The following is a 24,403-nucleotide window of genomic DNA, read 5'->3' as shown; positions in this document are numbered from 1 at the left end:
CACGCGAGCCTGCCGTTTCTGGCAGAGAAGCCTGCCTTTCTTGGAACGCGCGAGAGCTTTGGAAGACTTCCGCGACGTCGATACCAAAAATGAACAAGCCTCCATTTAAGACAGTTGCTCGTCTACTAAGTCTTATTTAGGAGGCGCAGTATCAAGCCTATGTGAACTGGACTCTGCCAGTGGAAAGCTGCTCATGAACGAACTCGGGAGTCGGAACGAGCTCCCCGCCGCAGCCACGTGGCCGACATCATAACCTCCGGATCCCCCAGTCCTTCCAACTGAAGGTGACTTCCTCGTTTAACACCACTTGCTGGCATCCATGGGCCTCCGAGTACGCCCCTCCTAATCGTGCTTTCAAGAGCCTTTGTATATTGTTCTCGCACTGGCATACTGAAGTGGAGACATGTCGCTTGAGGCTGACAGCGTGTCTGCGGGACAGCATAAGAAACACCTGCGGGGCTGGCTCACATACGCGTTCGCCAGGTTCGTATTCCTATTCCAATCTCTGTATTGATTCATACTCTGACTGTTATGCTCTATTGCAAGTGAGGTGTTCGTAATTGTATCACTGACCCTCTTCCTCCCGATCTGCCTCGAACAATTTGCGCGTGATAATGGGTATATTCTGCCTGACAAGCTGACGAGGTGCTCGTCCAAGGCGTCAAATGCGACAGACACGGACTCTAGAGAGAGATGTGCAGTGAAGCTGGGGTGGGCGTGGATAGATACCGCAAGCTTCAGGTGTGTTCTGAGGACCCCGTGCCTTACAAATATTCGCAACTTTAGCGGAGGTGTAGAGCAATTTATTGTGGACTGACATGATTTCTGAGGACGATACTGCGGGACTGTATGCCGTATTGTCCGCAAGAATCATGTACGTCTGCGACGCTGCATGAGCGTGCCTGCTGCTGGTACTACATGCGCCTGCAAATATTGCACCCTTGCGATTGCGTTTCTTCTTGGATATGGAACGATCGGCCCTGAACAATTGTCTTACGATCATGTATCCTTAGTCTTTACGTCTACTCAATATCGGTCTTCCTACAAGCTATAACAGTTATATCTATCGGCTCGATAGCTAATCATCGTAAGCAGCCCATCCGGATGGACTGTCTTGCACTGAAATAAATATTGTCATCGCAGCGACCCGCAGAAAGACGCTTCTTCTGGGCTTCGCTCTCGGCGGCTCACTTGCTGCTGCACTTTTCCTTGTCCTCCCATCCACATCTCCCGTGTGGTGGGCCTCCGCCCTACTCTCCATCATCGCAAACGTAGGTTTTGGCGCCTCAGTAGTGGCAATGAACGCCTACCTTCCGAGCCTCGCCAAGGGCGAGCCCGAGGTGTGCGAGTCGTTCGCCACGATGCAGGAGTTGCCCACGTCCAGCCTCGCCGCGGTCGTGACGGACCCTGAGGCGCTGGAGTCGTACCCATCTGAAGGTGAGGAAGGGTCGGAGCCGCTCTTCCAATCCGATGTGGTTCAAGCCAAACATGAATATGACGCTTTGCTGTCTTCGGCGACCTCCCGTATCTCGTCGCACGGCATTGCTACAGGTTATGCGGCGGGGATTATCGTGCTCATCCTTACCCTGGTTCCGGTAACGAAGCTGGGCGGGTCGACGTGGGCACTCAGGCTCGCTATTGGCGCGAGCGGTATCTGGTGGTTCATCGGAACAATAATTGCAGGGCTCTGGCTTCCGGGCGGCGAAGCCGAAGAGGAAGGGGCGGTACGATTAGCTACCGACCTCGATGGGGAGGAATTTGTCAGTGTAGATACTACAGCCAAGGGGGCGGTCGTGTGGACTGAGATCATTGACGCGTGGAAGAGGCTGGGCAGAATGCTCAGCTGGCGGGAAGTGAAGAGGTTAAGAAATACTTTCCGATACCTCGTGGCGTGGTTCTTGCTCTCAGATGGTGGGCATTCCGGCGTTCCCCGTTTGTGCATCCGTATTCATTTCTTTGCTAGGCTTCTCAACCATCACCTCCACCGCGATCCTCTTTGGCAAGACTACTCTCCACATGCCCGCGTCCTCCCTGATCCTCATCGGTATCATTACGCCCTTCTCGGGCATCCTCGGTTCTTTGGTTGTCCCAGTTTTGCAACGGCGCTATCATTTCACCAATCTGCGTATACTTGTTACTCTGGTTGTGATAGCGTCCGCTATCCCTGCTTATGGGTGCCTCGGATTTTTGCCAGTGTTCAGGGATGGGAATGTCAAGTTCGGGGGTTTGACGACACCGGGAGAGATGTTCGGGCTGGCTGTGTATTTTGGTGAGTCACGCTTGGTCTGAAAAGGGTTGGACGCGTCTAAGCAGAGCTACACAACTGCAGGTTCGGTTTATGGGTCCTTTCAAAGTTACGCGAGGGCCTTCTATGCAGAGTTGATACCGCCTGGGGAGGAAGCTAGATGGTGAGTAGAGGTATACCTCCATTGTTTTTCGGTCTGACGTCCGTGCTTTATAGGTACGGCCTCTTCTCCATCACAGACAAGGTCCCCACTCTCAGTTTTCCTTCGTTATTCTTAACTGATGATGGATGTAGTCCAGCTCCTTTGTCGGCCCACTTGTCGTTGGCGTCATTGCGGACCTCACGGGCAATATCCGCTATGCATTCTTCTTCCTTGTGTTCATGATCTGGGTTGCGGTACCAATATTGGTGGGTGTAGACGTAGAGAGAGGCGGGAGGGACGCGAAAGACTATACGTACATCGAGCATCGTGACGGGAGTATGACATGAGGTGCTTGTGTCTACATATCGTATGGGGCGGGAAATCTCGACTCCAGAGGTAGCTGGGTTACTTCAGTTCTATTCCTAAACTTACAATTCCACTTCTCATTACATACTGATGCACTTGTGCTGGTACGCATTCCCGGTAGCTTTCGATCAGGGATCGCATGCTTACCATTTCTCGTGCGCAGGCCGGACTTTAATTGTAACCAGACTTTAGTGCCGCGGAAATGCTTGTATCTATCTGCAACTTACGATCGAGTTCCCACGTCAGGGCGCTCCGGTCCTGGTTCGCAAGGAACAAATAGGACTTGAGGCAGCCAAATGCAGTGAGCAATAAGCTTTCTTCAAGTGGAGGAAGGGACATACCTTCGCGATACTCTCCGGATCCAGACGGACGTCGGCGTTCTTAGCCCAATCCTCGTCATGGCGATCGCGCTGACGACCAGTTAGGATGACTGAGTGCACCACGATGAGTACTCTATGATCCTAGAATGCCGTTTTCAGGACTTACCGCCGTCTATGATCGCCTGTAGGTCGAGTTCAGATATTCAGCTCGTCTCTATCGCATATTAATACATCTTTGACTAACGTGTGCAACCTGGGCAAGAATGGGTGAGCCAAGCATCTCCCCTACACTTTGAGGCGACTTACATGTATGTTCTGTTTCCCAAACTCTTTTGCAAGACTCTGAGACAACGCCCGTAGACCGAACTTGCCAGCCGCGAAAGAGGAAGTTGTCACGTTTCCTCGAATAGACGCAGTGGCCCCAGTGAAGATTAATGTGCCCCGCTGAAAACCAGTTCTTCAATGAATCTGAGACAGCTTCACGGTTGCTACACTAACCTTGCCAATCTCGTTCAACGAGTTCTTCTTGAATTCCAAGATAATGTTGCGAGAGAAGGCGAAGGCAGCAGCGATATTTATGTCCAGACCTTCCTTGACCTCCTCGTCTGTAATCTCCAGGAAGGGTTTCCAGACGGCTGCACCGGTGTTCCAGAGCGCCGCGCGGATTTCGTGGCCCTGGTCCTCAGGCCACTGTTTGCGGATGGCAGCGAAGACGTCGTGGATGGATTGGACGCTGTAGTCCTTGATGGGGAAGGCGTGGGCATCAGTTAACTGAGATGCCAGTTTCTCGAGCGCTGTCGCATCTCGAGCGATCAAGGCTGTGCGATAACCTGCTTGCGCGAACACCTTGCTGTGGACTGGGTTTGGAGTCAAGCTCCAATGTGCTCTCAAGGTATCACTTACGCAGCTGCGGCACCAGTACCTTGAATACGGAGTGTTGGTTATTTCACGACCCTTCACTGCACTGATCACAAAAAGACGCATACCTGAGGCATTACCCACTCCGGCAACAATGAAGATTGGTTTGTTACCCATTCTCGCGTATACCTACTTGCGTCTGTTGCTTGGATCGTGGGTCACCACAATGGTGCACCTCTGCCAGAATCTTTTCAGGTTACTTATATGCGTCTCTCACTATGATCTTAGTCAGGGGTTGGTCAGTCTCGGTCAGCTTCGCCGCCTTCGTCTGACGTTTGTAGATGCATTGCAATAGGTGGTGGATGCTGCGAAAGTATGTCGCTCTTTGGCGTCATGGACGCGTGACGCGTAGGCTCAGTCAGGTGCTACTTACATTGACGCGTTCAGCACGTGAATGTGACGAGACGGGTCCCTCCTTGATGACCAGTTTTCGTCCTGACCGAGGTTGCTCTGCCTGTGGACGCTACAGAACCCCGGGAGCCAAAGATCTGCGACAAAGTGGTGTTGCTCAAGGACATTTTAATATCCAATCCTCGCCTTCCGAAGGTGAAGCTGGAATCGTTATTGCATCTCCACTCCGAGTTTAACAATTAACTATAAAGCTAGATATAGTTTGAAGTGGGCCCTAATTTTTTTTCTCGAGCTTCAAGTTCACTCCCTTGCCCATTGCCTCAAGACTCCTGGGGAAAACACCCACCGAGGCTATCTAGCATCACAAGTAGGCCTCCTGGCTGAAGACGTCCGCATAAGAGAGTACTTCACGACTTCACTGTTATTGGTGTTCTCAGAATACCAACGACGGTGACGTCGCTGAGTACGTTGACGAGCGGTGATGGCCCTATACTGAACTGAATCGCTCTGGTACCCCAGCACCGGGTTCAGCACAATAATAGGCGACCCTGGGACTCTAGTCCAAGTATGCGTCCATCAGCTTCTCCCTGAGACCCTCACATTGGTAAGTACGTCAGGATTCACATGACGATTGAACTCCTGTTATTTTTGTTGCGACATACAGTTGGAGAATTCGCAATTCACGGGTATTGGCCGGCGAACTTGAAGAGCCGTTGCCTGCAGTTGTTCGACAGACTGAGAACTTCACGGGGAATAGATTGGTGTTTTCCCCGTTCAATTACCATCACCACTAGTACTGGCTGTCACATCTGTCTAACTCTGAAGTCATGGGGACTATATACGGCTGACCTCTTGCCAGGCTCCCCTCAGCAGCCCTCGTTTGACGCCGCCGACGATGACGCCTCTCACTCTCCTGCTGTGGGATTCGAATTCCTTTGTGGTTGATTGGACGAACCCACATAGATCGTAAATGGAGAACTATTGGAAATCCGTATCCCTTGAGCGAGATAACCTCCATCGAATTCGGACTCGGCGACCCTCCCCACGATTTTATCCTCGTTCCGAAACGATACCGGCCTCCCTTTGCATATGTCGCTTTGGCTCGACCGCGGCTTATCGGGGTCCCGATGTATTGTTGCTCATCTGACTGGCGATAGGTTTCGTTATCTTGTCAGGAGTGCCACTTCTTCACCACGCCATCCCAGCGCGCGAAACTCCTCTCCTCCTGTTTGCGTTCTTTCTATCGTGACTAGCACCGCTTCTATACTTATTCAAGTGTCTGTAGCAGCTATACTTTACTGCTATAACACTGCACAGTCGCGGTATAATAGCGAGCGAGTGAACTGCTTTAGACAGTCAAGCGGCTATCAACATCTAAGCGCCCGCGAAGTCTCCGATCGTTGGTACTATCTAGCCGAGTCCTTCAGCATTCCTTGTATCCGGACCTATAGCTTATATATATACGGCACTGGCAGTATGGAGCTGTACGGTGTTGCCTTTCTCTCCTGCGCCCATTCACTTCTGTTATAACTTCCTCTACGATTTCTGCATTATGGCCCCCGGAGAAGCCTTTGTTGTCGGCACTGCTACCGGTCTGCACTCTCAGAAGGTGAAAGCGGAGGCGCCTGAGTATCAGCATCCTCTGGATCCGTTGACCGCGGAAGAGGTACGATATACCCATCTTTCAGCACCTGCAGCGCCGAGGCTGATGTCGCTGCTAGATCGCTGCTATAACATACAGCATCCGGCAGCACGTCGCCACCAAGACCGAGGTGAAGGCGATCAGGTTCCTGACATGCTATCTGCTGCCACCGCCGAAGAAGGTGGTGCTCGCGTACCTGGGGATTCCGCTCAGCCCTGGGGCTAAGCCTGAGCCCAAGTCCGAGATTGTCAGGAAAGCGGAGGCTGACGTGAGTCCTCAGTCATGTCTGGGAAATGTATGCTCAATCGTAAAGCTAGTATATCGATGTTGTCACTGGGTTCGCGTTACAGTTCATGGAATCGCCGAATGCTCTGATACATGTGAAACAGTAATGGGTACAATGCGATTGTTGCGTTCAAGGACTCGAAATGGGAAGTAGAATCCATTGAACTACTCCCCGAGGGCACCCAGCCTCAGATCTCCCCTGAGGAGCTCAACCAAGCCGAGAAGATTGTGCGGGCTGACGAGCGAGTGCAGAAGCTCGCGAGAGACGTCGGTGAGCAGTGACGTTACATCCTTGTGGGTGCGATCGACTCACACTTCGGTGCGCAGGCGTTGAACCGCACCAGCTGCATGCAGATGGTTGGGCAATCGGCTACGATGATCGGTTCCCTAAGAAGACTCGGATTCAGCAAGCCCTCTTATTTGCTAGGTTCGGCGAGCACGAGAACCTCTATGCGCACCCTATGGTCACTACTCCCTCTATGCCCTCATCCTATCTTTCTGATGACCACCCGCACGTAGGACTTCATCCCAATCATCGACTCCGTCGCGGGCAAGGTGATCCATATTGACTTTCCGCCCTCCTACAACCCCGAGGGCAAGCTCTCGACCCAAACGACCTCGTTCCCTCCTCTGGACGCCGATCCCCTCCAGGCGACCAACCGCGAGCGCATCGCCCCGCCTAAAGAGAAGTTCGACTTCCTGCCCGATCTCATGGCCCAGAACGAGAGTCAGAAGACAAAGTTCCGGGACGACGTGAAGCCGCTGCATGTCGTGCAGCCCGAGGGCGTGAGCTTCAAGATGGACGGGCATGAGCTCGAGTGGCAGAAGTGGAAGATGCACATCGGTGCGGATAACTTCGTACTTGCTCGTTGGTCCTGTAGCGCTGAAATCTATTATTGCATTTAGCCTTTAGCCATCGGGAGGGTATTGCGCTTTCTACGATCACCTATAACGATGACGGTGAGGTTCGGCCAATCTTCTACCGTCTCTCCGTCGCGGAAATGGTTGTGCCATATGGCGCCCCGGAGTATCCTCATCCGAGGAAATTCGCATTCGACACGTACGTGCTTTCCGAACTATACCTATCCTGGTGGCGCTTGACCTCGATGCAGGGGAGAGTATGGCATGGGCACGATGGCGAACGAGCTCTCGCTTGGTTGCGATTGTCTCGGGCAGATCCATTATTTGGTAAGGCAACACGAAATAACAGGCCTCACTGAATATCACTCCTGACCGTTCTACTAGCCCGGAGCGTATGTTGCGAACGACGGCAGTGCGGTTGTGATCAAGAACGTTATTTGTATTCACGAAGAGGACGCCGGCCTCTTGTGGAAACACACTGACTGGCGTGAGGGTGGCCGTGCCCACTCGGTGCGGAGCCGCCGCCTAGTTATCAGCATGATCTGTACCCTCGCAAATTATGGTTCGTCGAGCGTTTCAACAGCTTTGTTCACTCTGAAGCCGAAACCCCCTTACAGAGTATGTGTGGAATTACTACTTCTACCAGGACGGCAACATCGAGCTCGAAATTCGCTTGACGGGCATCCTGCAAGTATATGTTGCGAAGCCCGATGAGCCAGCCCAATACGGCACGCTGGTTGCTCCCCAAGTGAACGCACACTACCACCAGCACATCTTCTCCCTGCGCGTAGACCCGATGCTCGACGGCTTGCAAAACAGCGTCGTCGAGTCCGACATTGTCCCACTGCCGGACGCCCCGACGGGTTCAGCAGCGAATTTCGCTGGGAATGCCTTCATCGTGCAAGATAAGGTCCTCAAGAAGCAGAGCGAGGGCGTGCGCGAAATGGACCTGGCGAAGGATCGCAGGTGGCGAATCGTGAACCCTGCGCGGAAACATTACAGCAGCGGTAAGGAAGTGTCCTACGCGATCAACATGAAGGGTGGCGCCACCACGCTACTGGCCCGTGACGACAGCTGGGTCGCTACGAGGGCCGCGTTCGCAAGAAAGCCACTGTGGGTCGTGAAGGACGTCGAGGGGCCGAAGGGTAACCGGATGTGGCCTGCGGGCAAGTACGTCCCCGGGACGAGGGAGGAGCCCGCGGAGTCGCTAGGCAAGTGGGTGCAAAGTGAGGAGAGTATCGAGAACGAAGACGTGGTGCTGTTTATCACGGTCGGCACAAACCACATCCCGCGCCCGGAGGACTGGCCCGTGTACGTACTCGTTTCCAATGCGGTCTCAAGCGGGCAGCAGCTGATTGTAACTCCTGGTGCAGCATGCCCGTGGACCACCTCCGAGTTGCGTTCAAGCCGCACAACTTCTTCAAGTATAATCCGAGCATGGACGTTCCCGGAGGGAAGGACCCACGCAGTGTCTCCGCCTTCAAGGACACGAATGGGAATCTGCCGGGATACAGCGTGCAGTCGTGCTGCAGTGGCAATTGAGTTGTGGGAGCGTTTATCTGGCGATCTGTCGTGTAACATCAATCAGCTTGGGCGGACTATCGGAGGTCTCAAATGTACTTCTTGGGCTTCATTGATTAGAGCTACAATGGCACCTGTATTACAACAAACAAGATCCGAATGTATACATACTGTCCAAGTTCATCTGTGAGCACGGTCACCGGCTATTCTGTAGGAGGCAGCGAACCAATGACCTAGTTAAAACGACAAATCTTGAGTAGTATTCGTCTCCCCGGGCTTCTTCACTTCCCAGACCTTCCGTGTCGCGGTCACGCCTTGAGGGACTTCATTTCCATCATCCTCCGGCGGAGACGAGGATGGCACGTCCGATGCACGAAGACTGGCTTTTACACCTAGAGATGCACAAAGGATCTTGTACCGAGACCGAATCTGGCGGAACAATTTAGGTATATCGACATCCGACGCCTCCGCCGAGGGGTTTGTCTTCGGAAACTGAGAGATCAGTTCCAATAACTGGAGTATATGGTGGAAACCTCGACTTCGAAGCGTCAGAGACAGCAAGGCAGGCCGCACGCGTGCGACTCACTCGTCCTGGCGACCTTGTTTTGAGTAGATGGCCTTCCACATCAAAGCGAAGCCTTCATAGAAGCCGAGCTCTTCCCACATCTCGAATCCTTTCTCGCGTCCTAAAGCCCTGCCTTCGATGAGGCCGTGGATTCGGCCGTGTGCATAACCGTCCTTGTAGCCATCGTCGTAGAACCTGCCATTCCATAAGATTCAAACTCTACTAAGGAAGATAACCAGCGCAGACGTTTGCTCTAGGTTGACAAGAGATTCTAGGTCAAAGTTAGAGCTCATGGTGGGGTACGGTATCGAGCCCGAAACGCTCAAAAACAAATGGCCACAGTCAAGGACAGGTTACCCACGGTTACACCCCGCGGAATGGATATGAACTCGAGGTGCGAACCGCGAAAGTCAATGTAACAAGCTATGCGTCCACGAGTCCATTAATAGAAAGAGTCAAGGGACATGGAAGCTTTGCAGAAGGTGTCGAATTCGGACCCGGATCCACGAGGCCTGGTAGTAAATTTATGCCCGGTTCATTGTGTTCATTGTCACAAGTTGCCGCATTTCCCTCCGAAGCTCACGCAGCCGTCCGGTTGGGCGACCCATCCCATCGCGGTCAGGATCAGATATCGGCTTGCAGATTCCCCTGGCAGATCATGTATTGCCTTGATACAGCGGACACCGTGAATTAGATGAAATACGTGCGTGATATAGTTTGCAGATGACGGGTATATCGATGTTGCACAAGAGAAGGAGAGAAACGAACGGAAGATAGGCAGAGAAAGGAGTGGAAGCAGCGGACCGATAACGACATCCGGCAGATCGACGAGTGCTAAACCTGCGAAAACGGGTGTGCCGTGTGTCGTCAGTGCCCAGGTGACTATGACGAGCGCCGGAAAGACGCCGCAGCGGAAAAACACACCAAACTGAGCTCGAGCGTCCACACTCGCCGCGCCCACAGCTTCACCTGCTGCGCGGCGCCTTCGCTGTCCTGGATCTCAATTTCGATGCCGTCCCACCAGCATTTCCGCTGTGCCGGCACAAAGCGAAGCGGGTGTCAGCTGCTGCACCGAGGGCATGAGTTGCCGTATGGGACACTGACCGCAGGTTTCCGCCAGAATAGGAGCAGCTTCTGCGCGGTCGCCATCTGGTTATAGTCGACTGCGACCCGGGGCTCCCCGTTCGGACCGGGGGAGTGGTGTACAATGCCGGTCTTTAATAGGACCAGAGCTATTGACGATATACAGCACCTATTTGGTTCGAGCGCGCGGTATCCCCATTCATCCTCGCGGTCGAATCCACTTTAGAAACATGATTTCAGATTTTGTATACCGAGCACTACTGAGACAGCTCGTACCTCATACACAGCATGTCGATAAGGTGCTGCTCGGCAATATTGTTCTCCTTATGAACGTTACGTTGCAGCGCGGTGAATATGTTGCGCTTCTCCAAGAGATACCCCCCGCACTTCCGCTTGACGTCGATGAGGGCGGCGTTCGCTATCCCGTGCTCGTCTGTCCCGGCGGGGGTCCCTTTCGGCGGTATTGAAAAGTACTCGAGCTCCTCTCGGAGCACGATGATAGCCTGCTTGGTGAGCAGCGGGTTTTGTGACGGCGAGGGGCCTAGGTCAGGTGACGGAGATCCGTCCATCAGGTGCTGCTGGGCGGCGAACAGGCCTGGCGAGTTCTCCGTCCCATAAAATGCATCGGCCGCATTTTTGAAGAACGCTAGCACGTACGCGAAGCAGTCTGGATCGAACTTGGGGGTAGAGTCATGAGTTGGTTAGGACCGCAGGGTCACTTTGGCACGTACGTCCACGCCGTACACCTCCTCGTCCTCCTCGTTATCCCCGCCGTCCGACATTGCAACGCTTTGCCGGCTCAAGACGAGGCCATTCGGAAAGAGACATAGCAAGACTGATTCTGGGAGATTCATGATGGTTTCTCGGTCGACTGTGAAACGTCTCCCCCTCAGGTCCAGGTGTAGTCTTGTCAGTAGATTCGGTTGGCCAAGGTTCGTCTGTGTCGGCACCTGCGACACTTGCGTTATTGGCGACGACGCCGTCGGTACTCCAGCCATCTTAACTGTCGAGGTTATTGCACAGAACGGTGAAGGCCTGCAGCAACAACGTGCGGCTGGGGTAACGACGCGTACACACGCACAAACAAACCCCAAGGAGGCAACTAAAACATTTGCCTGTTTTGGATTGATACCCAACGTGTCGTTCACGGGCTTTGTGCAGATTGCTCTGATTGCTGCTGGGCCCCATACACATGCCGTGCTATTCGGTGAACGAATTTGTAGTCTCAGTTCGACGGGAAGTTCAGTAGGCGAAAGGAATTCAGCAGGAGGAGCATGTTCAAGCCGCTTGGCTAATTATCTCCTTGAGTATTTCGCTGGGCCCGTCCGCATGCCATGACCAACGAAGGACAGTGTTCGACTGCGCAGAAGCTTTGATGCTGTGATGCGTGCGCCATGGATGAATCAACTAGGAAGCTTGCAAAGCGCAGAGTACTTAGACGATGTATCAATTCTCCGATTCATGACTGCTCTATCGACTCGAGTAAGCGTGCAATAGCTCATGTCGGACAATCATGATGGAGCTCGAGATTGGTGCCAGCAGACGATCCCATTTTCTGTCGTAAAGTGCCAAAAGCCTCTCATTTCCTACCAGGCTGCATTGCGCTGAGGGTGGACTTGATCCGTCTCTGCACCAAGAAGATGGATTTATTTAATCATAGACACGAGGACTATCTTCGTCGTTCCAGTTCACGATATACCTTATACGCTTAATTTCGGAAGAAAGGCAGGAAATACGGCGCGTCCACCGCCGAACCGCGGCACATGCCTTGGTTCCTAGTGCTTCGTGGTCTTCTTTTAGATCTCATCGACGGGTACGTTTGGTTATACTTGTGAATTTCTCAAACTGATAATCCGTCGATATCATCCGTTCCTGTCATCTGCCCACTAGGCTTATCCGACTATCGCGAGTAATATAACAACTACAAGTATCCAGCAATCAGCGGGCTTTACCCCATTGTGAACCTAGTCAGGGGCTCAGCGTATGTCTCCCCCGCGGCCTTGGCTTCACATATTATATTGTGATAGACTATAGGGAACACGCCTTGACAGCGTTGACGTTGTTGGCTCGTCCCAGGTGACGCTGCGTCGGGCTGTGTCGGAGGCATTTGGACTGTGCTTCTAACGGAATCGTACCGGCAAGCACCTAATCTCATCCCGGAACATCAACCAGCGTTGCTCTTCTCAGCGAGACGAGAGCCACGGTTCAGGACCGAATCAGAGCGCCCGATGCTCTCATAAGGGTTCACCACTACCTTGTTGGTCCTTTCTCACCCCGTGTCATGCCTTCCACGACTGCAGCCCCCCACGTATTTACTAATTAGCCTCTCGTTCACGCGCAGGGACGACTAGCTAACCGTCGCCTTTCTGTTCGTCTATATACACACTTGACGACTTAGCTCGGCTTGGAATAGTTGACCTACACCGCACTGCTATGGCGGGATGTGCACCTATCTTTCAGCCGATTGCACCTGGAGGGCCAGTGGCCGTGCTCCTACTCATCGAAAACTCGCGGGAAATGGCTTCGTGCTGGTCGGAACTACGAGCGCACTACCTGCCGACTCTGCTCGGGACCATGAGGGTGGCGAACCCGGTTGTCCCGGTCGGTATTCAGCCTTTATTATCCTTCGTGTACCAACGTTTATGATTCTCAGATTCAAGTGTTGTTACTGCCAACTAGTCCAGCGTCAACATCTGTCGATAAGTCGAAGACCGGTCAGATGGAATACAATGAACAGCTCGAGATCGGTTTCAACTTGGACCCACAGAATCGTATCATGCCTTCCGTCGTTCAACGTGCTGTTCACGTGAGCGCTAATATTTGTGTTTAACAATGGATTTGGAATTAAGCCAGGGTCTAGTCACTGGCCACGACGTTCGAAGGCATACCATCCACACGACATCTCATTGTCATTGCCGCTTCAGATGCAGCGGTGGGCACAGACATAGGCTTGGTGTCTACCGTGCACACCGGTGCGGAGTGGCAAATGCTCTCGCAATTGCTCGTTCATGTATGGCATCCGAAGTGCCTTCCCCCGCAGGCGCCATTCTGACGTATTCCTTAGCACAATATTCAATTGCACATGATTTTGCGAGCAAACCAGAAGATGGACATACTGACTGACTTCTTCTATCGGACGGTATGTGGCCTACTGTAGCTCGGTTCATTCATGATACTCGATACCCGATACTGACAGGGACCTATCCAGCTTCGAGCTCAGGGTAAAGCGGAGGGGACTCCTTGGTTTCAGACGGACGAACAAAAGTACAGGCTACTTTTGTCTACGGAACGTAAATATCCGTTGTCTGTTGCAGGTTCGACGCTTCGCCGAACTGAAGGGTAGCGCTCTACATTTACTGATGATACTCCTTTCCTCAGATATGATGTCCATGAGGGCATCTATGAATACCGAGCCGACATCATACGCGTTGTCCACAGTTACTCCATCATCTCCACTATCGGATCCAGAAATCGTCTACCCTACTCAACCCGTTCGACAAGCGCTTCCGAGGAGCCAGACGTTTCCGCCTCCTGCGGCCCAACTACCTGAGATTCCTGCGGCTGTGCCATGCGGTGGCGGCAAACCAGAAGTAGAAGACGATAATCCTAAGCCAAGCCTCGTCACCCGCCTCAAGAAGATACATGGAATGACTAAGAAACGCACCTACGGCGCCAATGCGAGTACGCGGCCACCACTAACAAGGTCGGACCTATCTGCAGGTGCACCTACGGGCGCGCCAACCGGCGGGAACATCAGCCCCGGATCGGCTCGCGCGCCGTTGCCATATCATCGCAGCGCGGCAGCACGTGCGCAACACTTTAGTCCCGTCGAAGGACCCGCCCCTTTAGGGCCCCGTCGGAGATCCAAAGCACAGGCGCAGCTCGATACGAAGTTTGGTAAGGCTCCATCGTTCCCCGACGATGGTAGCTCCGTACCGTTGACTTCGCCGATGTCAGACTCGACTCCCTCCTCACCTACGTCTTCGTCTACCGTCGACTCGGCGTCTTTCTCTGCATTGACTTCGGGAGTAGTGACCCCGTCGTCCGGTGGGTCAATGGCATACTCCCACCAACAAGACTACTATGCATCGAATGATTCTTCGCTGGTAAATACGGCTTTGCCTAGGTATGCCGCTTGGACGGACGATCGCAGCTATCTATACCCTCCCTCTGGATTTGTCGATACCACGTCTCACGTGGACAGCTCAGGTACCATTATCGAATATCCATGGGCAGTCGAAGAAAGCTGGCAGGGCGGCCTTGCCTCGCAGGAAATGCAGGAAACCTCCAAGACGGCGTCTGTCCCGGCCGCCTCAAACGCCCAGGCGCCTCTACCGATTTCTGGGATGCCGGTAGCTACTACCACTGTGGCCGCCATCACTACAGACCGAGCTCCTGTGGGATCTGGATATTATGTCAATTCTGAGCCTACATCTCCTGCGATCATGGACGGTGACCAGCCGTTCATATTCAACCCGGAGTATGAGGCTAGAGTGGCGGCTCGATACGAGGAGACGATGCGAGCGGCGGGCATGTCCGCGCCCAGCTTGCCCCTGCAGCACCCTACTCAGACGGGTCCACCGCCGTTGACTGCTCCGCGTCCGTCGTTGTACGTTTCCACGCATTCTTCTTCCATGCATTCAGCCCCGCCGTCGTTACAGGCTTCACCTATTGTCACTCATGAAACGTACCGCAACCGTAGTCCGCCTCTACAGGCCGGCATTGCGTTCCCTCGGACTACTGATGAGTCCGGGTATTACGTGCCTCCGCCGGTACGACCGTACGGTGCCTTCGTCTGATCCCCTCAAACGGTTTTCTCGTGAGCCGCGCTCCTTCGACGACTCGTTACGTACATCTGCTGTATTATTTTCTTCTACTTCATGATTTTTTGTGGTAAGGACTGTCCAGACTTGTCTTCTGTAGGGCATTTGTTCTGACCGAGGTTGGCCTTACCACCACTGGCACATAGATGGGGCCCGGGATATTAACTTATTATCGTTTTGGCTGTCGTGCTATCGGATTTTATGCTATCTACTCTTACTGTGCACGAGCTCGAATGTCGTCGGATATCGGAGATGAATGCATAGGAACTCGGGAGATATTCAGCGGAACCTGTTGAGTCGTGTAAGCTACTACCTCCTTCCTTCTCAAAGTTCGTAAGTGACGCAGGCATCCTAAGGATCTTTTCTTCGATGGACGTCATGCAACTATCAGCGGCTCTTAGCCACATGGATCACGATGAACAGAAGGCTTACTGCACTCCCTCCAGATGCCGCGGACTTGGAGGTCTATAGACGTAAGTATGGTCCGGCATGTGCAGTTCGCCGAGCCGCTCGACATATAATGTCAATATACATGATCCAGCTCGGTTGATATGGGCGGAGTTAGCGGAATTGTTGAACCGTGTTAACAGTCATTGAGAGCAGAACGTCTCTAATGAGATAATGCTCCTACTCCGCAGAAGGCGATGACGAGCTTAAGAGCCACACAAAGGTTAGGCTTCCTTCCAAGGCACTAAACAGCTGCCCCGCCCCTGCACCGGGGGGGGGGGATTCTACCACGCGCAATACACCGTATGCGAAAGGGGAATTGCGGGATGTCCTTTCGAGCATGACCTCCAAAACTCCGGAGCAGATTGGGCCGCATGCGGCAGTATGGCTCCGTCGCACTGCTAGCGGTTATAAGCTCTGAAATCCAAGCCACCAGGGAGATACAATCTAAACCCACCAGATCTTGAATGTCCTCAGGTGCGGTGTAAACCAATAGCTTATAACGGCTATATATGCAATTTCCGATATAACCCAGCCTTCAGCATCTGCTGGAACCTATAGCGAGCCTGAAATCGGAAAATATTCGACGGCGTATTCTGCGCGAATCCCGACATACAATCTCAAGCATTGGCTCGAAGCTCAAGCTTCCAGGTCCAATCTGCTTCCGGCTCCCGCGGGACCAACATACTCCCACGGTAACAACCCGTTGTAACGCGTCGGCCAGATGCCCGTGGCGCACGTAGAGCTCGCCGTAGCTTCCTCGATTGTTATTGCCATCGCGGGTCCACCATGAACGCAAACCTGAATGGACTGCTGGAGGGGAAGATCGTCAGTCTCCGATTACTCTAATCAGTCTGCGAAAGCTGAGAAAGCCGTAGGATTTCGAAGGCCAAAAGCTCGTCGAAACCATCACGCGAGTGGCTCTTGTCGTGCTATCCGTGAGTTTCCCGTGTCTGCAATTCTCCCTTTGTCTGACTGCTGCCTAGGTGATCTCATTTATTGTTGGATTCGCGCTGCAGTCGCTTCAGGTGACATTCGGGATTTTCTCTGCTGGATCTATAGCACTGGTTCTGGTACGTGACATGAGTCATCCAGGGAGGATGAAGTTCTAACCTAGCTTCCGACGTAACGCAGTTAATCGTGCCACCATGGCCAATATATAACTCCCACCCCGTGCAATGGTTGCCTTCCCTCCCCCCGACTTCGTCGAGTATCAAGAGCTAGATCGCCGGCACACTCGTTTGCACCTTCTCGCATGTATTACTTCTAGTGTGTCCCATCTAATTTATTCCAACTGTGAGATTGCGTATGATCAGCGAATTTTTGGCCGTCGTCATTCTGGGGAACCCAGTCAGTCCGGGTTCTAATTTCGTGGGTCACATTTCCGGAAGTCAGCCGCACCGCAATGTCAGCCACGGGCAATATGTATGCTTCCCTATTGAGAATCAGTTCTTTGAATCCGGACAATAGCCCACTTGTCACATTACCTCCAGCACAGGATGCCGACAAGATGGCGGGCGGCTTATGTGGGCTGCATCCTGCTTGCAACGGCTGAAGGCAAGACTCACTCGAGCAACTCTACCGGCTCAGCTGTCACACTGGTCGCATCTTATGCGAGATTAAATGCTGTGGAACTTCACAACGTTTCTCATCACTCAGCAAGACAAATTGACCCATCCGTGCCGACATCTTCCAGCTACGACTATTGGTGGCCCTATCCGGCTGGAGGGGCAACCACAAGTACTGTAGCCCCTTTCCCCGCATCAACCACCCCGATAGCAGTAAGCACGACACTTCCATCAGGTGGCATCACAACTGTTCTCCCTTCTTCTATATCCTCCTACCAATCTGTTGTTCTCGCCAATTCCACTCTTTCATCCTCTGCGATTTCTACACCTTCAATTACCTCTCCTTCGAACATAACCACCATAACCGCCCTCCCCCCATCTTCAACTCCGGCTAGTCATCCACACAAGCACATCGAAGTCAATCCTCTATACCTCCTCCCCGTCTTCGCTCTCCTCGGGATCTCAATGGGCTCACTATTCATCTGGGGCATCTCTCGCTGCTGCTGCAAGCGAGCAAAGGGAGAAGAGGACTGCGTCTCGGGGCCGCGATATATGCCTGCCCAGGGCGACGAGGCGCAAGCAGAAGACGCCGAGGCGGAAAGGGAACGAAACGAGAAAGCACAGTGGATGTCTCGCGAGCAGTCCCGGTCACAGAACAGCGATAGCGATGGCGCGAGGACGCCGTTCTCGTGGCCGAGTGTCACGCCGACGCCGAGGGGTTACGAGTACGAACGAGGGCGACCTTTCGACCGCGATCACGACGAGGAGCTCCAGGGCGAGGCGCAACAGCCAGTCCCTTCCCATGTAGATGACGCAGACCCTGTTGTCCTGCCTACGCAGGCTGACACGCCTTACTCGCTGTCCCTCCTGAGCCCCGAAGACACGCAAGAGATGCAAGTCAACGTCTCCTACGACTCCATGCGGCAGAAATCCATCCGCCGGTCGCTTCTCTCACGCATTATCGGCGGAGGCAGCATTCACAGAACCCGCTCCGGCAAGGCCACGGTCAAGGAAGTGAAGACTGGGCGGGGCAAAGTGCCCAACACACCTGAATTGGAGGAGGGCTGGTCGTTAGTACGGAGCCCAGAGTACGGCGAAGTCGAGAGTCCTTTGAGGCGAGCGAGGACAGAGCTGGCGAAGGATCCGCGCCATGCCGGGGATAAGGGCCAGAGGAGCGTAAGTATGCGGTACGCGCACAAACGGGCGGATTCAGACTTCACGGTCGATATGATGAAGACGCCGTCGAGGATGGACAGGTTGACTACTGGCGGGAATACCTCGGCAATCGACGAGAGTCCCAGTCAAGAGAGAGACCCGACTGTATGGGTTCCAGGTGGCGGCTTCAGGATCGTACAGGAAGACCCTGAAGGGTGGGAAGACGTCCCGCTGCAAGCGACTGCCGAGACGCCGGCTGCAAAGGACGGCGAGAAGGAAGGTCAGGGCTCGTGGATAAGCCTGAAGAACATCGCGCTGGAGGTATCCAAGACGCTCGCACTCGCTGCTACGCCCTCCCGCGTCTCGTCGAGCTCTTCGAGGGAGGAGCGAGACCACTACTCGCCTATCCCGGTCCGCACGAAGAGGGAAAGGATGGCTTCCCCAGTCTCCAGGACTGCCAGCCTGTTATCGAGCCCGCAGACTCCTCGGTCAAGGGCGGCAAGTCCTTCCCCGTCGAGGAGGACTCCGCATAGGACGCCCACGAGGAACGGCAAGAGGACGCTTGCCCGAGTAGACTCGGTTCTCCCGCCGACACCTGCGGTGCTCATGTCCCCTCCTCTAGAATCCAAGCTCTTCTTCAGCAGCCCCGTATGCAGCCCATCCTCGCAGGGTGCCATGACCTCTCGCGCGTACACCGCGCACTGCAACTTCAGCTCGCCCACCCATACTCCTACTAGAAAGCTGCAGACTACCAAGAAGGCACCTCTCCTCCCTTTCCCATCCACCGAAGGCCGCTCGCCCTATCGGGGCAGACTGACGAAGACACCCACTAAGCCTGCGAAGGTTCTGAGCCCTACTGGCCATTCAACGCCTGCTCTGCGACGGCCGACTTCACCTGTGGAGAGGTACAAAGCGAGGCACGGTGCGCTGCACAAGGTCGAGGAGATTCTGAGCAGGAGCTGGAGTGAACGGGATGTGAGTGGGGGTATACCCCAGAGCCCGACGATGTTTGGCGCTATTCATTCTGTAGGAGGGGGTGAGCAGAGGGGGATCGAGCAGATGCTGCTCGGCTAAGTAGTGTATATGAATTCAGTTCCATCTCAAGATGTATTCGTGAAATGCTCAGTGTATCTTTCATCACATACTTCCAATGGGACCTTGTGAAATGGGATGAAGTGTACGATGACATTGGAATTACGGGGCTATGCTGAGGATGAGAGGTATGCTTATGGATACATGAATGTGATTAGGAATGATGGGCGCGGGTCGACCGTGTGTCTAGAAATCCTATCCTATGTCAAAGCAAAGACAAATAACGAGGTGCGACGAGAACCACTGCAGGATCTCTGATATCTTGAATATGAAGCAATAAATGACGCTAAGATGCTTGCTCCCTCCCCTCCTCTCCACCTTCCGAGTATGTTTAGTTTTTCGATTTCGACGAGGACGCGAGGAACACCCAGCCAAAAGTGCGGACCTCATCCCTGGCGTGTCCGAAATAGCGATCCGTCTCGAATGCCCAGTGGATGGAGCCCACTATCCAGTCCCGCAGGCCACGCACGTACGTCCGGACGTCGTCGTCAATGGAGGCGTCGCCCCATGACGGCAACAGCCGCTCGTTCTCGACGAAGGTCTCGATGTAGTCCCTCACGAGGTTGCCGGCGTAGATGACGGCACCCTGCAACGTGAGATGGCGCTCCTCCATGAGGATGGACACCAGATTGTGCTTGTCGCCGCGTGCCTGGTCTGCGCTATATGAAAATATGTCCTGCTCACATCTGTCAGTGGCAGTCAAGAACGCTGCACGAGGGGAGACGTACTGTTGACCAGGACACGATGTCGATGGCGTTCTGCCTGAGCTCTTGGATGACAGGGTCGTCGAATACGTATTCCGGTAGCTTCAGGCCCTCCGCGTACTCGATCAGGTCAAATGCCATCTCCAGGCCGGAGGAATACCGCCGGAGCTCAATGTAGGACTCGAGATCCGGCACAGCACCATGCTCTTTATCCCTGATCATCTGGTTGTGGGCCGCGTGGAATCCATGCAAGTGTCCCTGGAAGCGAGCATGCCAGTATGGATTCCGGAAATACAAGAGCCTCTGCCATAGTCTGTAACATCCGAGTCAGAGATGAATATCCGACGCTGACGCGGATGATTCACGACTCACTGAGCAGACAAGTGCATCGACTTCTTCGAGAACATCAGCAAGGTCATGAAGTCCGTGATAAACCGTAGCTGCCCCAAGTCGCAGGTAGGATAGCATGTGGCAGCAAGCAGGCCCGCCTTGGCTCCCCGGAGTGCTGCTCTCTGATTGCGGTGCATCAAGCCGTTGTCGATTATCCACCGCTCGGAGAGCGAGGTTGCATTCCTGCACCGGGGATTGACGCGTAGTTCGAAGTACGGCTGGCAGAAGAGCCTGAGGTCGGGAAGCTGGAAACTATTGGCCATGGGCGGCATCTTGAGTATATGAGAAACTTGAGTAGTCTTGATAGTCGTGTCAGAGAGGCGTAAACAGGAGAAATCTATTATAATCAGACACGGGCCATGATAATTAGAGGAGAATGTTATTGTTGCGCGAGAGATGGAGGAAGGGGGAGAAGGGGCGGCTGTGACGGCAGGCGCACGGGATTTATGAGTCGCGGTCACAGGACGTAAATTGCTTTTGTTCTGCGCGTGTCAGCCGCGCTCCGTCCACAGCACGTAAATGCCGTACGCCCAAACAACGCGTATCGAGTCATACACGCAACAAAAGGAGTCTCGGGAGGGAATCCTGGCAATTACTTCTATTATTACGTAGATCGCAGTATACAATAACTTTTGATGCTTCTCATCCTTCTGTCCACATGGTCCAAGTTTAATGAAATCAACTCATCCCTCGAAAGACTTCCGTGACTCGACGCACATTCCTGAGCACGCCGACACCATATCCGACCAGCAGCGCAAGATCGACTGCCACCAACTGGGCCGCGGCGCTCATGAATCTTGGAGCAAAAACCTTCCATACCATCAGATGTCTCCTCAGCCACGCCGCGCTCAAAGAGCTGCCTAAAAGGAGTGTGCCGAAGCACACCATGACGGCCAGACACGTCCGGACACTGCTATTCACCGCAACTCTGCTGGCATCAGGTTGAGGCAAAGGCGCAAAGTTCCACAGCGCCAGCAGGGGCGCCGCCAGACAGAACAGGAACTGCGGCCCGAACGTGTTCAGGGCAACCGTTCCCGGAGAAAAGGGGTATATTATAGTTGAACTGAGCACAAAGGCCGCCTTCCATTGGATGGAGGGAATAGTGTGCTGATGACCGGTAGCATGGAATGTATGAATTGCCAATAGATACAGCGGGACCATGTCCGAGAACTCCAGCGGAGCGCTGACCTTCTCCAGATCGAGCACAACGGACGGTTTGGCGGATGCAAAAGCAGCCTGCAGGCCTTTCGCATCGCGCACACTGTCAACCACTTCCAGATATGCCAGCAAAGCAACTGTGGCCAATGACAGAACGACTTGGCCTGTCAGCTGCGTCACCACGAATAGAAGGCCGAGAAAGACGGTCCAGAATATGAGATACGGCGACCCAAAGGCGTTCGCAAAGCCCAGTACGGTCACTTGTGTTTTCTTGGCTTCACCATTGGTTTGAGCACCTGATTGCCCCTTCTTTGCTTCGGAGTCAATCCGGATGCACAACGGAATCAGCCACCAGAGCGATAACCCGCCAACCAGAGCCCCGCCCATGGCACTCCGGGCCAATAGCGTCCTGATCCCGCGCAAGAGGGGTGACCACTCGCTGCCCAGCGTGCCGGCGGAATCAATCCACTCCAATAGCCAATAGGCGTTTCCCGCCAATAAGACAGCGGGCAGCATCCACGGCAAGAACAGCGATGCTAGCCCATGGTCAGACTTCGACACTATAAGGAACCGCCTGATAATCCAAGGTAGCGCGACCGACACCGGGATGGCTAGCGCCAAGACCAGGGTCGGGGGTGCGGGCAGCGAGGCAGATGAAAAGAATGTAACATGGCAGTACGGGTGCTGTTCCTCGCGACAGACGGTGCTGATTGCCATGAGCCGGACGCAAAGTGCGAATAGAGCGGAGAAACCAATGATTCGGCGCCGGAGCCGCGAGGTAGGCGCTCGGAATCCTGTCAAAACCACCGGAACCAAGGAGGTGATGAGGAGGTATAGGACGACGTGATCTTCCCAGAGAATGAATGAGTTGGAGAAGAATGAGAGTGTATGCAGGATAAGTGGTATTGGGACGGCCTTGAGAAGAGACAGTGCGGACGATGGTGATGGTCGGGTGAAAAGGATAACGGCAATGCAAGACATTAGAGGTGCATCGAAAAGTGACCAGTTGAGAGCATCGATCTCTGGTAGGATACCACTCAGCGCGAAATATGTAAGGACACCCATTACGCAACCTCCAGCCAGCCCACGGAGACAGACCATCAATAGCTGGTCGAGAGGCTCTTCCCAGCCATCCTTGATGCGCCCAAGCCAGATGAAAAGAGCGCAAGGGGCAACGACACCGAAGGCCAGCAGAGCCAGTCCCAGAACAATTAGGGACACACTGAACTGTGCCCACAGTGAGCGGCAAGTACTTAACGCTAAACGCGAGAAGTCCTTCAACGCCACTGGTCTTTCGTCATCTATAGTGGCACCTATGGAATCCCATTCGTCCTGTAGGTCGTCCCAGACAGAATCCAGTTCGCCCCCCGAAGAACTGTTGCGATAGGTGTCCAAGTATCTCTTGATCTGTGCGGCATTGAGTTCCAGGGCTTGTTCATATAAGCCGCCGGTACCGTCTCGCCAGAACAATTCAGGTATGACAGTACCAAGGTTGTTGTAGGGAATGGGCAATCCCAAGAGGAGAGTGAGGGAAGGTACGAGATCAATTTGCTGGATTCCGCGGTGTTCTGCAGTCATTCCCGGGAAGGACCGCACTTCCAGCAAATGCGCGGGTAGTGATGCACGAGGGTCCGATAGATATGGACCTTTGCTGTATATCCAGACACCGGAGGAAGTCTCCAGCCCCCCGTCTCCTCCATGGTCACCCCTACGATCCATTCCATGATCTCCCAGGAGAACCAGAAGCGTGTCTTCGTCTAAGCGATCCACAGCACGGGAAAGCACCTCGTTCATCTGTGCCAGCTTCGCCTTCATGTTAGGGTGATCCGGCCCCATTCGATGGCCTACATGGTCTACACCAAGGAAGTGACCAATGATGAAGTCCCAGGAATCCGGGCTATCAAGAAGTGGGAATAGGTGTCGGATGACGCCTTCGTCTACCGTATGGAGATCTTCAACATTGAAGGAATCGTACGGGAATGACATGTTAGGTGCGAATGAGTCCGGAAAGACAGAAGTCCACGTATCGTCGCCCATGAACGCGATCTAGCTCTGCGCCGTCGTAAATCATCTCTTTCGCAGATTGAACGACTCGGAACTCGCCTTCTTCCCTGCCGCCCGTAACTGTTGTATGATTGAATCCTCTAGAATAGAGGATGCGCCAAAGTTCGAGCCCATGTCTACGAAGGTTGGCAAAGAGCCAGTAGTGAGACCCTTTATACGTTGTAGGGTAGTGGTCGGGGGATCCGAGAAGGCATTGAACAAGAAAGATTTGCCCCGGTTGGCAGCCGTGAGTTCGCGAGGTAGGGTGAGGATATCGTGGTGGAAAGGTGATGGGGGGTGGGGAGGGTCTGGCGCGATGAAATCATACCGTAACCCATCAATTATTAACACTACGGCTCTCTTGTATGTTGCAGGAATGGTGCATGAGCCATCAATGCACTCTGTTGTGTCGGGAAGTGCGAGGCGAGAAAGCAGAAACCCCTGGATGAAGATATATAGTCCAGCAAGATGAACGAATGACACCCAAATGAGAAGCCATAGACCTTTCAGCATCATTGCTGAAACTAAGCAGCCTGCCGCTGTGTACGTGGTCGAGTGCCCCGTTAATGATTCCTGTCCAAGGTCCTGTCCACGAGAGTGCTGCGGCCCAGTCGGACAGCGCTAGCTATTTGCGCCTGCAAGAGTGCACAGCGTACGTCCCGGTCTTGTCGAGGACAATCGATTGAGGGGGAATAAATAAATATTGCAGTAAGATGCCAGCGAA

At 53.7% G+C, this 24,403-nt stretch overlaps 11 protein-coding genes across 11 annotated transcripts; 6 read left to right on the top strand and 5 right to left on the bottom strand.

The window, feature by feature from the left end:
• Positions 1-295: 295 nt before the first annotated feature.
• GLOTRDRAFT_122377 (MFS general substrate transporter) lies at positions 296-2,734 on the top strand (the record flags this gene model as incomplete). Its single annotated transcript, XM_007870196.1, has 8 exons — positions 296-483; positions 547-741; positions 1,014-1,087; positions 1,144-1,911; positions 1,964-2,269; positions 2,330-2,408; positions 2,462-2,489; positions 2,540-2,734. Exons 1-8 carry the CDS (start codon positions 404-406, stop codon positions 2,732-2,734), a joined length of 1,725 nt encoding a protein of 574 aa, XP_007868387.1. The 5' UTR covers positions 296-403.
• A 162-nt stretch (positions 2,735-2,896) lies between these two features.
• On the bottom strand, positions 2,897-4,156 carry GLOTRDRAFT_140017 (NAD P-binding protein; the record flags this gene model as incomplete). Its single annotated transcript, XM_007870195.1, has 9 exons — positions 4,060-4,156; positions 3,977-3,995; positions 3,572-3,923; positions 3,380-3,517; positions 3,318-3,326; positions 3,240-3,255; positions 3,095-3,183; positions 2,981-3,035; positions 2,897-2,922 (listed from the first exon to the last, which is right to left on the bottom strand). The coding sequence occupies exons 1-9, from the start codon at positions 4,106-4,108 to the stop codon at positions 2,897-2,899; spliced, it is 753 nt and encodes a 250-aa protein (XP_007868386.1). The 5' UTR covers positions 4,109-4,156.
• Positions 4,157-5,894: 1,738 nt separating this feature from the next.
• Positions 5,895-8,672, top strand: GLOTRDRAFT_122375 (uncharacterized protein; the record flags this gene model as incomplete). The annotated part of the gene is made up of 11 exons (XM_007870194.1): positions 5,895-6,008; positions 6,064-6,252; positions 6,302-6,321; positions 6,374-6,540; positions 6,597-6,733; positions 6,789-7,113; positions 7,176-7,329; positions 7,382-7,457; positions 7,515-7,692; positions 7,748-8,441; positions 8,504-8,672. The coding sequence occupies 11 exons, from the start codon at positions 5,895-5,897 to the stop codon at positions 8,670-8,672; spliced, it is 2,223 nt and encodes a 740-aa protein (XP_007868385.1).
• Positions 8,170-9,522, bottom strand: GLOTRDRAFT_79119 (DUF1715-domain-containing protein). The gene is made up of 6 exons (XM_007870193.1): positions 9,463-9,522; positions 9,238-9,411; positions 8,885-9,189; positions 8,751-8,835; positions 8,504-8,697; positions 8,170-8,441 (listed from the first exon to the last, which is right to left on the bottom strand). Exons 1-3 carry the CDS (start codon positions 9,507-9,509, stop codon positions 8,889-8,891), a joined length of 522 nt encoding a protein of 173 aa, XP_007868384.1. The 5' UTR covers positions 9,510-9,522; the 3' UTR covers positions 8,170-8,441; positions 8,504-8,697; positions 8,751-8,835; positions 8,885-8,888.
• A 332-nt stretch (positions 9,523-9,854) lies between these two features.
• GLOTRDRAFT_79115 (uncharacterized protein) lies at positions 9,855-11,328 on the bottom strand. Its single transcript, XM_007870192.1, has 5 exons — positions 11,031-11,328; positions 10,576-10,976; positions 10,321-10,519; positions 10,141-10,248; positions 9,855-10,056 (listed from the first exon to the last, which is right to left on the bottom strand). Exons 1-5 carry the CDS (start codon positions 11,295-11,297, stop codon positions 10,051-10,053), a joined length of 981 nt encoding a protein of 326 aa, XP_007868383.1. The 5' UTR covers positions 11,298-11,328; the 3' UTR covers positions 9,855-10,050.
• A 1,404-nt stretch (positions 11,329-12,732) lies between these two features.
• Positions 12,733-15,098, top strand: GLOTRDRAFT_131361 (uncharacterized protein; the record flags this gene model as incomplete). Its single annotated transcript, XM_007870191.1, has 6 exons — positions 12,733-12,900; positions 12,953-13,105; positions 13,160-13,309; positions 13,364-13,438; positions 13,496-13,613; positions 13,678-15,098. The coding sequence occupies 6 exons, from the start codon at positions 12,733-12,735 to the stop codon at positions 15,096-15,098; spliced, it is 2,085 nt and encodes a 694-aa protein (XP_007868382.1).
• A 1,188-nt stretch (positions 15,099-16,286) lies between these two features.
• Positions 16,287-16,870, top strand: GLOTRDRAFT_79113 (microsomal signal peptidase). Its single transcript, XM_007870190.1, has 4 exons — positions 16,287-16,397; positions 16,448-16,507; positions 16,556-16,642; positions 16,704-16,870. The coding sequence occupies exons 1-4, from the start codon at positions 16,359-16,361 to the stop codon at positions 16,791-16,793; spliced, it is 276 nt and encodes a 91-aa protein (XP_007868381.1). The 5' UTR covers positions 16,287-16,358; the 3' UTR covers positions 16,794-16,870.
• A 198-nt stretch (positions 16,871-17,068) lies between these two features.
• On the top strand, positions 17,069-19,366 carry GLOTRDRAFT_131359 (uncharacterized protein; the record flags this gene model as incomplete). The annotated part of the gene is made up of 1 exon (XM_007870189.1): positions 17,069-19,366. One exon carries the CDS (start codon positions 17,069-17,071, stop codon positions 19,364-19,366), a length of 2,298 nt encoding a protein of 765 aa, XP_007868380.1.
• A 108-nt stretch (positions 19,367-19,474) lies between these two features.
• Positions 19,475-19,642, top strand: GLOTRDRAFT_107177 (uncharacterized protein; the record flags this gene model as incomplete). The annotated part of the gene is made up of 1 exon (XM_007870451.1): positions 19,475-19,642. The coding sequence occupies one exon, from the start codon at positions 19,475-19,477 to the stop codon at positions 19,640-19,642; it is 168 nt and encodes a 55-aa protein (XP_007868642.1).
• Positions 19,643-19,715: 73 nt separating this feature from the next.
• GLOTRDRAFT_107193 (uncharacterized protein) lies at positions 19,716-20,750 on the bottom strand (the record flags this gene model as incomplete). Its single annotated transcript, XM_007870452.1, has 3 exons — positions 19,716-20,060; positions 20,113-20,401; positions 20,461-20,750. The coding sequence occupies 3 exons, from the start codon at positions 20,748-20,750 to the stop codon at positions 19,716-19,718; spliced, it is 924 nt and encodes a 307-aa protein (XP_007868643.1).
• Positions 20,751-21,050: 300 nt separating this feature from the next.
• Positions 21,051-24,320, bottom strand: GLOTRDRAFT_117179 (uncharacterized protein). The gene is made up of 2 exons (XM_007870188.1): positions 23,740-24,320; positions 21,051-23,682 (listed from the first exon to the last, which is right to left on the bottom strand). Exons 1-2 carry the CDS (start codon positions 24,193-24,195, stop codon positions 21,157-21,159), a joined length of 2,982 nt encoding a protein of 993 aa, XP_007868379.1. The 5' UTR covers positions 24,196-24,320; the 3' UTR covers positions 21,051-21,156.
• Between the last annotated feature and the right edge of the window lie 83 nt (positions 24,321-24,403).

The sequence above is a fragment of the Gloeophyllum trabeum genome (genome assembly GCF_000344685.1).
Source record: "Gloeophyllum trabeum ATCC 11539 unplaced genomic scaffold GLOTRscaffold_00011, whole genome shotgun sequence".
In the NCBI taxonomy this organism is placed as follows: Eukaryota; Fungi; Basidiomycota; class Agaricomycetes; order Gloeophyllales; family Gloeophyllaceae; genus Gloeophyllum; species Gloeophyllum trabeum.
This window is presented reverse-complemented; position numbering and strand designations above follow the sequence as displayed.